Here is a 15,981-nt window from a genome sequence, read left to right as displayed (position 1 = left end):
GCAAGGATTTTAAATGCTAGGGCACAGGACCTAACAAATACTAAACATGCTCTCTAGGACAGTGGTCTCCAACCTTGGCAACTTAAAGACTTGTGGACTTCAATTCCCAGAATTCCTCAGCCAGCTTAGCTTAGGAATTCTGGGAGTTGAAGTCCACAAGTCTTAAGGTTGCCAAGGTTGGAGACTCCTGCTCTAGGACTCACTTTGGGAATCCAAAGTTGAACATACATGGAGGCCTTGAAAAGTTGACCAAGACCAGCCAGGGCAAATGTGGGGCAGATAAAGAAGAAAAAGGGCTAAAGAAATTCTCAAACTGTTCCTAATGCATTTTTTAACACAACAAGGTTTGTTACAGTATGGAGGTTATGATTAATTCATTTTTCAAGGTAAGGTGGAACCAATTAATTATATATGGAACCATGCTGTATTTTAAGTAAATAACATTTGAATCAATTTTAAGTAAATAACATTTGAATCCAATAACTGAAGACTCAACTGCAATTTCTATTTCCAACCATTTGGATGAACATGCTCCAAAGAAGCATAATTTGTTGATTGTTTATTTATTAGATTTTTAATTCCACTTTTACTACTTCATAGTACTCAAAGCATCAAACAAATATAATACTCCTTCCTCCTCTTATTTTCCATATAGCTACAATCCTGTAAGGCAGGACTAGAACTCACTGCTTCCTGCTTTCTAGGCCAGCCTCTTAACCACAATACCAGACTGGCTCTCTTTGTTCCCTATTCCCAAATTTCATTTTTATAGTTGTACACTATTACTGAAGAGATCAGTGTACTGGATTCCAGGGTGGAATGGAAACTACTTTGGTAGAAAGAGGAGCTGGTGAATGGATTGTTGCATTTGAATTCCGCTCCAGAAGAGGTCTAGGGGAGCCCCCAAGTGCTCCATACAGTGGCTCCCCATGAGAAGACTGTAAGACAGTGGATCTCCATTTGGTTTTAGATTTCTGGTGATTCTGGGAAAAGCCATCTTTGTTGAAGCTGTACTATGGAGCTTTCACGGAGACAGGGTTCACATATTTCCTTTCTTACTTGAAAACAAAGCAAGGTACTGTTGTTGCTAGAGTATTTTTTTTTAAAAAAAGATTAAATTTTGGTGGTATACTTTACCTTTCTGACAAATCTTTTAGCTGGCTAATTAAAGATTGGCCAATAAACCAAAGCAAAATACAGATGTACTCCAGTTATAACTATTCATTCAGCAACTGCATAAAATTATGATGGCACTCAACAGCCAGTCCTTAAATTTCTGGGTCAGTACAGCACTTAGTCTTATATACCGCTTCATAGTGCTTCACAGTCCTCTCTAAGCAGTTTGCAGAGTCAGCCTATTGCCCCCAACAATCTGGGTCCTCATTTTACTGACCTCGGAAGGATGGAAGGCTGAGCCAACCTTGAGCCTGGTAAGACCTGAACTGCCAAACTGCTGGTAGCTGGCAGTCAGCAGAAGTAGCCTGCAGTACTGATACTCTAACCACTATATCACTGCAGCTCTGTACATGGGACTTCCTCCACTTTCTGCTTAATGACACGTGTCTTGGGGTTATGACAACAACTGGGACTACTACCTCACCTTTCATTGCATTGCACTTTATGACTGCACCACCACTTTGCAACAGCAATCCCAGGACCAATCGTTGTCATAAGTTGAGGACCACATGTATTAACGTACAGGTTTTTAAAGAGTTAATAGCTCCTTATCTAGTTCAGAAGCCAGCATAGAAGTTATGAATGACGCTTTAGCTTCTTACCTTTCGGTAAACAATCATATTTGAAGAACTGTCCTCTTGCTCCCCAATATCCATGTCACTGGATCCTTGGGCCATGATGAATGCAACTCTTCTCAACCAGGCTGCAAAGGAGAGAATAGTATGAAATAGTAGTAAGAAAAGCAGCCTGTAGAAAGAATCCCAAAACCAAATGCACAGATATAGCAGGCTCTTCAAAATAAAATGTGCTCACCTGGCTTACTCCTGAAATAAATGTGCTTTGTCAACATATTCTATTATATGATGCCTGAAAGGATTTGATTGCTCTGATTGACAACCCAGTTGTAATCATTTTGTTATATTCTACCCAAACAATAATAAGTTGGTGGACTCTGTTGCAATATAGTTTTTTTTTCTTTTTAAAAAATTCCTGGACATCTTTTAGTTACAAGAAAATCAAGTCCATATCCAGGCTGTTCCCTGGGATTTTTCATAAGAATTCTGCTATTGTGGATGCTATCAGAACTCTGTGAAGATCAAGGGACAACTTGGTGGAAGAAGCAAAAAAAAAATTACTCAGTGGATATACAACGAGTGGATATTCTAGCATACTCTCTTGTTCTGGAGGTGAGCGAACATCCATAATGGCAGACAAAGCATGCTGATTTGGTGAACAGCAAAAGTTGTAAAAGTAGCCATAGCCTCAGCACATCTTTGTATCCCATGGTCGACTACAAATCAAAGCAATAGAAAGAACAGAAAGTGCAAGAATCGCGAAGAAGTGGCCATGACTGTCAACTTTTTGGAAGGAGAAGACACTTAACCCTAACTCTCTTTTTAGCATTTATTTTATTCTCCGAGATAAAATTAAAGCAAAAAGAGAAACTCTGTAGAAAGCAGCTTGGGAAAGAACTCAAGAACTTCTCTTTTCTGTATATGCAGCCTGCTAATTTCTTGTACCTCACGAATATTTAACCATTTTAGTCAGAAATCTATGGTTTCCTTCTCTAGTCTTCCAGGAAACACAGAGGTGGGAGGACGGTGATATGATATCAAGGGTGAGGATGCCATATCACCAGTTCATGTTTTATGACTGTTTTTTAAATTTTATACTACAGTTCAGAAAAAGTATCTTGTGAGAAATTGAAATATCACCAAGTCCAAGAGGCCATCCAGAGATTGACAAGCAGAATCCAAAAATGAAGATATCCTTCAGAAAATAGATGTTTTTCCAGAAAAAGAGGGCACGAATGCAGGAGCACTAAACTTACAAAGAAACAATGAGACACGAAAAAGAATTTTTCTCCCAGACTGGATCACTAATATTGATGAGTCCAATAATAAAAATATTTTAAAATGCCAGGTGATTAAACTCATGTATGACAAATAAAATAAATAAAAGAAGTAGTGATGGAAAATAACAATTCACATCTAACTTCATAAACAATGAGATACCAATCTTTTAAAAGAGATCCAGAAAATTAAAATGTGATACCTTTAATGTGTATTCCGGATAATTGGGCCAAAGATACCATCGCAATCAAGCATATAGGATAGTGTGCCACTCAATAATAAAGAAATGTAGCCTCTACTACTATAATCAATAAGAGGTCTAATATCTTAACAGTGAATCTATACTTCATCTCTTAGCATACTGAACTCACAATTATTTCACGGTATCATGCAGTCAGGCAATAAAATGAAGGGAAAAAAAACATTTCAGAAAGAGGCATTGTGGAGGTTGCCATGTGCCAGTACTTCCCAGGCCTAGCTAAATTACCCAAAATTGAATAAAAGTGGTTTCTCTTTGGGTAACAACACATGAATCCGTTAATGGTTTTGCAGAGCAAATGACCGAGCTTGCAGTGCAGAACGTTATTTGAAGAAAAGAGTTGACATCTTTACTAGTAACAATTCAGAATGAATATCCTGTGTTAGCTGGGGAGGCCATGATAAAATTATTGCTATTTCCAAGCTCCTGCACAGTGTGTGAAATAGGATTTTTTACTCTTGCCTTCGTAACAAAGCGTGACTGTTTGCTGAACTCCAAAAATGGTTTGGGGTAACCAAGGAAAAAAAGTTGGGAAGCACTGCCATATGCCTTGGAGTTAATCAAATATCACAGTGACAGTACAAAATGCATGAAAATATTGGTCGCTGCTGAAAGAGATGGAAAGCAGTTTTTTCTTTCCAAGGAAAAATCTTGCAAAAATGACTATACTACCTGTCCTCCCAGTGAGCCATTTCTACTACATTAAAGCTGAGGCAGAAATAGGTCCTCTTTGAATTATATAGGGAAGAAGCACAAAACAAACATGCTCAATTAAATATTTAACAATAGATGTTAATTCCCATGCAATATAAAACCAACTAATTACTTCTATTCCAGAATATCAAAACACAACATGTATTAAACTCTGTCATGACTGCATGCATGCCTAATTACAGGAAGGGGGAAGGTAAAGGGGAACATTTATTATTTTTGCTAAAAAAGCAAAAACCTTAGAAAAAGAAATCAGTCCATAACCAATAATCGTTTCATCATTTAGCTAGAAGATGCAAAAAATGAGATTATTTTATGCCTGAAGATCAGGATGTTTAAATAAATCAGAGTACTTTTTCATGCAATCTTATACATGAATATTTATAAGATAGTTCCACTGTGTTCAATGGGACTTTCTCATAGCTTAGTAGTATATCTAATTAATGAACTCGGTAAGACTTAATTTTGAGTAGGCATAGAATTGTACTTTGTTATTTTTAACACCCAGAAAACTATCACTGGGCAGTGATTTAGATTCAAAAGTCAAAAAGAGATTTGAAGTGGACATTGGGCGTACATGTACAGTTGGAAAGAGGTTAAAACAAGTCTGTCTTCATCCGGGGTATTGCAAATGGTAGACAATCCTGCAAAAAAGCCCATGCATTTGTCTTAAAGTGTTACCAACAGGCCCTATATGTACACCCAGACATGCTCCAAATCTCATTATGTCCTTCAAATCCACATCTCAGCACAACCATATGAAGCACTTTAATTAAAAACAGGACATAAAAACGAGCTTGCAAATGAAGATATAAACTTCTCTTCAAAATTCAATTGCCCTAACTATAGCAACTTGTAACAAATTGCATTAAAACTGGATGGAATGCAGAAAGACGCAGAAAGATCCACTTCTGATAGAACATGAGTGGACTGTGTGGATATATTTGATCAGGTAAAATATACTTTTATCCATGTAAATATTAACTAAGGTGAAAAAAATAGAGTAGCTTGGAACATGCTCAAAACACATGCTAAATTGACCTGAGAGTTGAGGTAATTTGATAAAGTATTTTCCTCTCAAACGTATTTCCTGCTTGAGCAACAAGCCTTGCACATTGGGAAAAGCTCCATTTCTATTATTAACATTATTAATATTCTATATGGACCCTTTTTGTTATTGCAGAAATTACTATGAAGTTTATTCAAACCTATCCAAATAAAAGAAAGGTTATAGATCAGAAACAGCAGAACAAATAAATGATTATTCCAGCTCAAATTTCTCTACCATTTTGTTTTGTGGAAGGAGACTGGAATTACCACAACCCATCATAAAGCAATGCACGGGTAAAAGTTGCTTCAAATGTTGTTTTCCCCAAGCTACTATATGTTTGGATGACAATTCTTGTCATCTTCACCTGGAGAATGAGGAAAACTATAGTGGTCCTGTAGAAGAGCATACATCCTAAGATCCATATGACAAAAACCCTGCTAGTTTTTCATAAGGGACTGAAGACTTGGTTTTCCTCTTGAATATAGGCCAATAGGTTAAGTCAGCCCTAAATATATGTGCTGTCCCAGGCATATAATTTTTGTTGTTTGTTTGTTGCTGTATTAACCAGATATTGCATAGAGTTGCATAGCCACTGGTGATACAATTGAATAAATTGAATATACACATTTGTCCCCAACAGATTGGTAAGAACTGCTTTAATCTTTCAGCTGGAAGGGACATTGGAGGTCTTCTTGTATTGTGGTGACCAGAACTGAATGTAGTATTACAAATGTGGCCTCACCAGTATGGTATAGAACAATGCTATCTCTTCCCATGATCTTGATGTTATTCCTCTGTTGATGCAGCCTGGGACTATATTGGCTTTTTTGACAGCTGCAGCATATTTCTGACTCATATTTAAGCAGTATCCACCAGAACTCCTAAGATCCATTTTACAACTTTAAACTAGGTACTGCTTATCCTGTACATTTGATTTTTCCTTCCATAAATGTAGGTCCTTGCTTTTCTCATCACTAAACTACATCTTGTTAGATATTTTCCTCCAGCCGGAAAGTTACTCCAAGTTTATTCATTGCATGAATGCCATATTTTGGGCACTAAAAATCTTATCCTAAAGGATATTATTAACAATTCAAGATAATCCCAATGGCTCCATTTGAAATGGCAGTGCACACCTTACTTTAATCCTCATCAGGTCTAAAAACAATAATCAACAACATTGAAACCCCTTTTATCACTAGTGATCTCAAATGAACTTATCAATACAGCTCAAGATGACTGGATTTATAGTTCGACACAACTCACCTGGAGAATCTAAGCAAGAGAGATTTGAATGCTTCCGATTCATTTTTACAAAGGTCTAACTACCAAGGATTCTAACAGGGAAGTTAATCCTTGGGGAATGACTATACCAATTTATCTGAATAACATTTTAAGCCGTCTCTGAACGACAAGAGGGAAATGATAATTATTTATAAGGGCTATATTTCAAAAAGAATGGCTGGTCAGGTGATATTAACTAGGATGTATAATTGAGTCCTAAGGGACTCTATGGGACTGATTTCACCTACTTGTTTTTTTCTGCAGCTATTCTGTCTTCCCATGTTTTATCTCCAAGTCAGAGCATTGGTCAATCTATCCATTTTAGTCCTGCTTAAGGTAAACTCTTTAGGGCTTCATTTGGAATCTTTTTCTTTCCTTACCTGAATTATTAAAATAGTTATTTAAACCATCTACGCTTCAATAGAATGCTAAAAAAAATTAAACACTAATAAAAAGACCACAAAATAAATAAAAACAAACAAACCCCCAACATTATACAAGAGCAAATATAATCTAATATAAACACTAAATTGTAAACTTTAGGAAACAGGTGAGATTTTAAGTGTCCATCTTTAATATTTGTGTCCAAATGGTCATTTTCATTTACTCCATTAGGAAGTATTTTATTAACATGTCTAAGACTGGAGACCAAACAAAAGTAAAATACTACTTCATTAAAGGCTTCTTTGTTAGTGTATTAATTTTCAGTCAATTTTATTTCCAATACTTTTTAATACCATTTATCCAAACTAATATATATGTTAATTTTGATTATTCTAACTTTATACTAGAACTTTGTGAAATCTAACAAATAACCATATTTAAATTAAGTAGTTGCATTCTCTAACAGAAAAGAAATCTCTCTTTGATACAGCTAAAGAATTGCCATGTCACTATATTGCTTCAGCTCTAGTTAATTCTGCATTAAACCTATGGTTTATTTGTCATCTTATTCATTAATCTTCTATTTATGACTTCAAATACTGTTGCTAAGGTGATGTTTACACAGAGCATTGGATAACAAGATAAATGCCTGGTTTTTGTGTATTCATTATTATCTATATGCTGCAAAATTATCTAACATATATACATATACAGTAGTCAGAGGTTGTAGATTGCTACAACCAAGCAAAGTTGTTTCCTAAAACTAAGCTTGATCATCAGTTACAAAGCCAACTGCTAGAATGCTTATTCTTAACTGAATAAAATAAAAATATTCAGTTGGAAAGGAACATACCTAACTTCCAAGTCTGGCTACAGATTTTATTTGACATGACAACTTGTCATTTCAAAATAGGACTTGAAGATTGGCTGGTGTTGTGATTCTGACATTTGTAAGAAAACAGGACTCAGAATATTAGCTTTCCTGTACTCTATTCCAGATTTTCAGTATCAGTTTGTAGCCCAATAAAGTTGCAGTTCCTTATTTCTTGTGTGAAATCATCTTCCCTTGAGGAATCACTCCTGTTTCAGAAAATGAACTGATTTATCAATGCTGTTGGTAAATTGTGATAGCTCTTTCTCCACCATTTGAAATAAGGCCTGTTAATAAGGCTGTTATAGTATGCCTTATTTCAATTGTGATGCATCTGACATGAATAAACAAACAAACCATTTGAAATCTGAAATCAACCCAATCTTAACCTCATATATAAAAACTGGGATTTGGTGGGGCAGTGTTCCACAAAATTAAAATCAAATCCAAATCCATGGAGAACCAGTTAATATTTGGAATATATAAAGGAATCTCAAAGTTGAGTTGCCAAATATTTTGAAATTTAAAGTCAGTAGCTTCCATTTAATATATTCATTAGAGATAAATTCATTAAATGACCTATAATTTAAATGCCCTAACCATAATGAAGTGACACTATACAAAGAACTTGGTCAACACTCACGACAGAGCAGTACATATATGAGCAATTTTATTGATCCTTATATTTCTTTTCTATGCACGGAAACCAAAAGACTCTTGTGAAATGTTCTGCCACCACATCAAAGTACCTTCGGCTAACCTGAAGCTATTCAATGCTCTATAAAAGAGCAAAATCATCTTCACTTGAAAATACTTCCTATCATTTTCATTAATCTTTGACATCTAGTATTAATAAGGAGAAAAATGTCTTCATCTCCTCTCTAACCTTTCATGTATTTACAAAACTGGTATGATCAAAGAGAAAGAGAATGTGTTCTTTTTGTAGTCCGGCCACACCAGATAATTACCCAATACTTATTAGACTTGCTATTCTTGGTTGTTGGGAGAGATAAGAAAGAAACATCACCATGATTTTGTTATGCATGTCCAGGTGAACCTGGAGACAGGAATCTAATATATCTTTGACAGGAGGTGATCATTGGTGGAACTCAGAGGCAAACAGCCCAGAGATGTTATTCAGCAGGTTCTGACCAGTTCTGGAGAACCGGTAGTGGAAATTTTGAGTAGTTTGGAGAACCAGCAAATACTACCTCTGACTGGAGATTTTACAGTTTCTGGGGTTTTTTTAATTCCTAAAAATATTGTGAGAAAATGTGAGGTATGCTGTAAAGAAAAAGGCAGCCTCAAACATAGTGATGTAGCCTCTTAAGACATTTTTTTTGAATGATGGAAGGTTGTAGCCCAGAGATTTTACAGAGATTTTTCCCCTGCCACGTCCACCAAGCCATGCCCACAGAACCGGTAGTAAGAAAATTTGAATCCCACCACTGAAACAGCCTATATAAAACTACAGCTTTACAACACAGACATCAAAATCTGAACTTATCTTCCTGAGACACTGCTGAACCAGCATTTAATTGTTTTGAAGCAGTTGACCTGATTGTCAGGCCCTTTTCTCCTCCCTCAGATTAGCTTCCAGATGAATCTGGTGAATCTGAGCTGAAATGTAACCTGCATTTTCCTGTTTTGAAATGTTACTGAGAAAGTAGCTGTCCACATGTCAGCAATCTCTCACCAACGGTTTCTGCAAAACAACCAACCCAGCTATTACACTTCTCTTTTTCCAATTGCTAATCATCCAATATCTGATTCTTTAGTACTAGCACTGAGTATCAAACACAAGGAGGCTTGAAGCTAAAAACTAATCTCTAGGGTTGTGGAAAAGCCCTTTCTCAGTTCCAAGCAGAGTGACTTGTTTACATTCTCCTGCCTTTTCCCCGAGGAGTTTAAGGCAGCATATATGGCTCTATCCTATTCTCCTTGTTGTCATTGTATCCTCAGAGAAATCCTATGTGGTAGTTTAGCTTATTAACGCAACATCACCTATTATATATCATAAACTTGGGGATCCCTATTCTGAATCCAGAAGTAAGCAGCATCATTTGTGTGGGGTTTTTTTAATTCCTAAAAATATTGTGAGAAATTGTGAGGTATGCTGTAAAGAAAGAAGCAGCCTCAAACATAGTGATTTAGCCTCTTAAGACATTTTTTTTTTTTGAATGATGGAAGGTTGTAGCCCAGAGCTTCACTCATTAATGTTTCTACCTGTTCAAAAAAAGTGGAGCAATGAACATTTCCTGAGGATTAAAGAGTAAAGGAGACTTCCATCAATTTGCTTCTAATAAAGGAGAATTTTATAGCCAGACATAACATTCATAGCAGCTACTTCTTAAAGAGGTAAGACTCTGCTGGCTGCCTTTTTAACACAACACTCATCCACATACTCTCAGAAATCCACCTAGCCACCCCCCCTCATTCTCTTCTCAGCCTTTTTTCAAAATTCAACCACATTGGGTCACTTTGAAAAGCCTGAATCCCTTCACAGGCAAGACTTAAATGATCCAGGTGTGCTGCGTGATACTTTGGAACACAACACAGCAATTGGAAGAAGGCTGGTTTGAAGACCTCTCCTCCAAATAACATTACATTTTTTTTCCAAGTTATTTTCCAAAATAAAGCAATCTGCAGCTGAAATTTGGGACTCGCTTTGGATGATGATATTATTTAAAAGCAATTTTCTGGCAAACTGATAAATATCTAAACCTCACCTAGGTTTTCCATAAAAAAAAAAAAACACTGAGAGAAAGGCTATAGTTCTATCGCTCCAGCTGCTCACCAATCCCAATGCTTCTAAAAGAAATGCAGGATTAAGATATTGGATGATAGGACAATGTTTTCTACAAGTGCAGTGGTGGGATTCAAAAATTTTTACTACCAATTCTGTGGGCGTGGCTTGCTGGGCGTAGCAGGGGAAAGATACTGTAAAATCCCCAGTCAGGGGTGGTATTGGCCAGTTCTCCAAACTACTCAAAATTTCCTTCTGGAGAACTGGTCAGAACCTGCTGAATACCACCTCTGACACAGAGGTACCTCATCGTTAATTGGCTGGTGGGAGGGACAAGTACCAAAAACAACAAGTACCGAAGAAATTTCTCCCATAAGGAATAATGTAAATAAACATAATGTATTCCCAAAGCAAAGGCAATGCACATTTTTAAAGCAATACCAAAAAAAGTTAGGGTTGTATATCATTACTTTATATGAGAAATAAACCTAAACATTAATAAACCCTTAGATTAAATAAAGTAAATCTTCACTTTGCCTGCACTGATGGGGAGCCCAAAAATACACAAAATGGCCACAGAAGCTAAGACAAAACCGCAAGAGGATATGCACAGGGCAAGACCTACCACATGGCTAACACTTGATCCTTTGTCTCAATTGGGAAGGATAACAAGTTGTGAGGCAACCAACACCAAATCCTACCTTGTGCATTGAGTACCAAACAAAGGATGAGGACCAGAACAAAGTTTTCTCATCAAAATGCGTCGAGTACCAAATTCAATGAGTTTCAAAGCAGTTGATTACCAAAGTAGGACTGTACTGTTGCAAATTGCACTTCTTAGGAACAGGCAATGTTTTAAAAAATGTGATTTGTTGGAAACTCGATTTCAATATTGAGTAGGTTTCCAACTATCCATGCCTGATTTGGAAAGCTTGTGAAGTACAAAACATTTCAATCAAGGGTGGGCAAGATGTAACCATCCATATATTATTGTGCTTCTACCAAATGTGGATTACTTGTGAAGATGAAGAGACCAGCGGTCTTCTTTAATCAAGTCTATTATGCTCCAACTCTTACTTCTTCTTGGTTTTCTGTCTGAAATGACAGTGCCCCCATTCCTTTCTGGGCATGTAATAGTTAGATGTCAAAATAAGACCTGGAAGACAGTGGTTCAATTCCCCCATTTAACCATGAAACTTTACTGCTTTTTGACTATTATAGAGTCACTTTATAGACTGAGATTGATGGGATATAAATTTAATAAATAAATACTACACTTCAAACAATTTTTTAATCAAGTCTGTCTCACAGGAATGTTGTGAAGATAAAATTGAGGGGGAAATTCCATCTGTCTTGAGCTTCTGAATCTAGAAGAAAGCCTAGATCTAAATAAAACAGACATACAATAGCATTTATTTTAAATTCAGGGTTAAATAGTTTTGTATTTGCTCACTGAGAATGTAATTGTGGTGTGCCTTTCAACATTTTTGCCATACACTAAATCAGGGGTCTTCAAACTTGACAGCTTTAAGACTTGTGGACTTCAACTCCCAGAATTCCTCCTCCAGTCATGTTAGCTCAGGAGTTCTGGGAGTTGAAGTCTTAAACTTGCCAGTTTGAAGACCTTTGCACTAAATAAATAAATCAGAGTTAAATGTTTGTAGGCATAGTGTCTCTATGGAACATTATTAACCTATATTCCTTGCTGTGTATATACGTCTTGTGTTGGTGATTTTATTCTCAGCCGCAACATAATAATGGGCCAAGAGTTACTTTAACATGCCCATCAAATTAGAATAATGTATCATCTACTCCATCAAGGATGCTACCTCCTGCTGCTCCCAGAACAGTTTGTCAAAGGAAAAAGGCATGGTTGGCAAAATCAAAAAACCCAAAACAGAGATACGCAGCATGAAATTGCTTGCACTTATATAAAAAGCTTTCCACCTCAAAGCCATAATAAATAAATATAAGTCTCATCCATCCAAAGAGTCCAGCCAGAGATCAGGTTTTTGCATTGCAATCAGGAGAGATCCATCCAACACTTGCTGGGTTGTTCCAGAAGAGACAAAAGGGGGACTTTCAAATGGTTCTCTTTTTCTGTGTTCACATTACCGCTGCACGCTTGTTATATTTTTACATGGAAGAAAAGCAACTTTTGAAAGAAAAGTTGATTTGAATGAAAGTAATTCAAAAAAAAAAAATGTAACTCAACGTTCTATAGAAATTGCTGGGTGGAGGGGTTCAAATATTACGCTGCCCTATTGAGTTCAAGAGGTAAAGGGAAGTAGGTGAATAGAAAAACACTGAAGGGAGGCTCTTAGGTCCTTAGGATTCCTCCCAACTGAGCCCTTTTTGTTTCAGCTCTCCCCATCTCTTATACACTGAAACCAGTATTTCCCAGTCTTTGTAACAAGACTCTTAAGAAGCAGAGACAATTCTCCTCAACTATTCTGCTTCATCTCACCCATCAATTCCCTGTAAATTAGATCAACTATTTCCCCAGTTCTCAGGATTCTGAGAGAAATTCAACTTCAGGAAGAAGGTTGTAACCCCTTGACAATAAGTATGATTACTTTTTTATTTGTTCCTTCAACCTAAATGGCTGCTCAACTTACAATGACTCCGGGTGGTAAATTAAAATTAAAAACAACCATAAAAACAAGACTCATCAAAACAAAACCAAGCAAAACCTGGCAAGCAAGGTGATTGATTCATATACTTCTTTTCCTTCTAGAGTGGAGATGGAAAAAAAATGCAAAGAAAACACTGAAGCTGCAATCCAAGCAACACTTGTGTGATAAATAAATTGGAAACAGAGATTTCAATTACCCTTGTTTAACTTCAGATGGCATTAATCAGACTGAAGATGATCTACACAGCAACCATGTATTTCTGGCTCATCAATAAACCTTTAACTAACCCTTCTCGTTTTTGCATTTTATTCAAGAAAGGAAAACAACTCCACCCGTCAGTCATAGCCAGGGCTTGCTGTCACCTTGATAAGCGACAAGGGCTTCTTCTGAATAAATGAATTTAGGAAGAATCAATGTTGCTATTATCAAAAGTGAGCTTCCCAGAAGGACTGTAACAAAATTCCAATAAGGAACCTGTTCAACTGTCTAAAGCAACAATTAAAACAACTTGTTCTTCCCATTCCAACCCCAGTTCCTACTCTTTTAACATTTGTAACTCCCATAGTTCAGAGATGTGAGGTATTTGAAATTGCTCTGAACCTGCTTTTATAGACCGAGGGAAGCTTTCATGAGCTAATCACACATTTACTACAAGAAAGAACACTTTCTTCACATCTAGTTGTAGATATACACATAAGGAAATGAACAAAACCTTATCTATTCAAGCTTCTTTTCCAACCCTTTGGGAGCACAGTGCTATACAGCTAAATAAGACGGGCAACTTAATCCCCCTTGGCTTGCATTTAAACAAATATGAATCCTATTTTTATACCCACATTTTTCTCCTTTTTGACTGCTTGTTGAAACTCTGCACAACATAATGCATTCATTGCCAAGCCCTTCTTAGAAGACACTCCTGAAAACATTATTCCTGTGAAATATTGTAGCAGAAGCGTCGGTTTTAGAGGGACACGGTTGGAAGTGTGTTTCTTAGTGTAGTCTGAGTAAGAGAGATTTTTAGCTTTGCATCTATTTCCTTTTGTTTCCTGGCCCCATCAAGCAGCCGGTTGCCTAAGATGCTGATCACTGCCCTCAGCCCTGTTCCCCGCTGGGCTACAGAAAACCCCAATGGGCCACCGAGCCAATTCCCAATTGCTTCTCGTCGTGTTCTCTCCTTCCGGCTTGCGAAGCTAGTTTTAAAACCAAGCCGGTTAGTTCTCCGGCTCTACAGACACAAAAAAGTGACCTGGGTCTTCCACTGCCCACCCCGATTTCGAAAGCCGTGGACTAAACCCCGCAGCAACGTCCTCCCTGCGAACGACCCTCGGCCGTCAACTTCGACCCCGATCCAACTCTTTTTTTTTCCTCCCTTTTTTTTTTTAATCAACCGCACGGCTGGCCACGGCAACGAGGGAGGATCGCAACTCCGCCGCCACCCGGCAACGTTGCTCTTGCCCCTTCGCCCGACCGGTTGCTTAGCGATTGTCCTACGGAGCTCGCCGTCACCCTCCGCCTCGCAGCGCCCGGTTTGCCCGGCAAGCCCGGAAGGCGCTTCTCCCCCCCCCCCCCCCACCCCAGACCCGGGAACAAACTCTCTCCGCCGTTTCGGCTGCAACCAGCCCCACCCCCCACACACACACACACCCGCCAAGCCAGGTAGGCACTTTGCCTTCCCGCCTTAGGATTCCTATGAATAGGGCAAAACGGGAAGGTGGCGCAGGGGCCCGTGGCAGACCACTCTTTTTAAATTTATCATCATCATCATCATCATCATCATCATCATCATCATCATCATCATCATCATCATCATCATCATTATTATTATTATTATTATTATTCGACTTCTTCATGCCCATCTTTTCCCAAAGGAATTTGCATCCCCCCGGGAACGACGGCGGGGAAGACAGACCGAACCGTCTCGTGGGGGTCTCTCCAGAAACGGGGAAGAAAAGCGCAAAAGGTGTGGGGGGGAGAGAGAGGGAGAGGGAGAGAGGGAGGCAGGGAGAGGGAGAAGGAGACTAGGCAATATCGAGGCATGCCGTTGCAGGGCAACTGCGATTACCTTAGCAACCGAGGTTCGGCGATGGGTCCCCTTCTGCTTTTAGATTTCGGCTGGGCGGCAGAGTCCAGCCTGGCGCATGGCCGGGAGGGCTGGGCTGGGCTGGGCTGGTGGTGTGTGGGGGGGAACCAGCGCGGAGAAAGCGGGCGGGAATGCAAAGAGCCTCCTCGTAAGCTTCTGCGGGGCTTTCTGTCGCTCCCGCGGCGCCCCCCCCCAACCTCACCCCCCCGCGCCGCCTCTTCAAGACACGCTCGGTCTGCTTGGACGCGCCTACCGGCGGACAAACGAGGTAAGTCAGGGATGCGGCGGGGGGCTCCGTCGCTCCAAGGTGGACCCTGAAGGATTGGAGAAGCCCACAAGGACATGCTCCGGGGTGGGTGGGTGGGTGGGGAGGGGTCACGGCTTTCCGCTGCCCGCCGTCTCTCCCCATTCACTCTCACCCCGGGCCCATAACTCTCTCCCGTCGCTTCGGGGAGCCTCGAGGAAGCAAGTCGGGGCTTCGGGCTGACTGGAGAGGCGGACACACCGAAGGCTCCAAGTCCGAGATTTTCTCCCTTGGCGAAGCCGCTTGACTGCAGGTAACAGCAGCTCCCTCTGCCGGCCGAGGGCTGGGATTGCGCCGCTTGTTTGCTCCCACCTGGAGAGACGGACGGGGCGAGCGGCTCCAGCGGGCGAGCGCCTTGGCCTTATAAGGAGCCGCCTACCCAGCGATTCCTCCTTGGTTCATGTAGGTTTCCGCAGCTTTGCTTGTATGCAAGAAGCCGACGGTCTCGCATTCTGCCAAGTGGCTGGGAGGATGTACTTAACTTACCAACAGGCCTGATCAATTGTGAGCTGGGGCGGTGACAGCAATGCAGTCCTGAGATGCTTTGGAGGGAATGAAATTGGGAAAGGTGAAAAGAAGGCAGCCTTTGAACTTCCATGGGAGCAAGGCCAGGCTTACCTTATCAG

The 15,981-nt window shown here is 39.4% G+C and overlaps 1 protein-coding gene across 4 annotated transcripts in view; it reads right to left on the bottom strand.

Moving 5' to 3' along the window:
* The window catches only part of RGS6 (regulator of G protein signaling 6), a 224,125-nt gene extending 208,490 nt beyond the window's left edge, over window positions 1–15,635 (bottom strand). The window contains exons 1-2 of one of the 4 annotated variants that reach the window (XM_087921736.1): window positions 15,034–15,635; window positions 1,779–1,879 (exon numbers count right to left, since the gene is read on the bottom strand). In XM_087921736.1, coding sequence (XP_087777862.1) covers window positions 1,779–1,853 — 75 coding nt within the window. In that variant the 5' untranslated portion in view covers window positions 1,854–1,879; window positions 15,034–15,635. Of the gene's footprint in view, window positions 1–1,778; window positions 1,880–15,033 lie in introns of those variants that run through there. The other 3 variants (XM_026709036.2, XM_087921737.1, XM_087921738.1) reach the window with 3 other exon arrangements.
* Between the last annotated feature and the right edge of the window lie 346 nt (window positions 15,636–15,981).

Source organism: Pseudonaja textilis, chromosome 1 (genome assembly GCF_049901715.1).
Source record: "Pseudonaja textilis isolate UNSWEBS1 chromosome 1, rPseTex1.2, whole genome shotgun sequence".
Classification (NCBI taxonomy): domain Eukaryota; kingdom Metazoa; phylum Chordata; class Lepidosauria; order Squamata; family Elapidae; genus Pseudonaja; species Pseudonaja textilis.
Note: the sequence above shows the minus strand (reverse complement) of the source record. Positions and strands in the feature narration are given on the sequence as shown.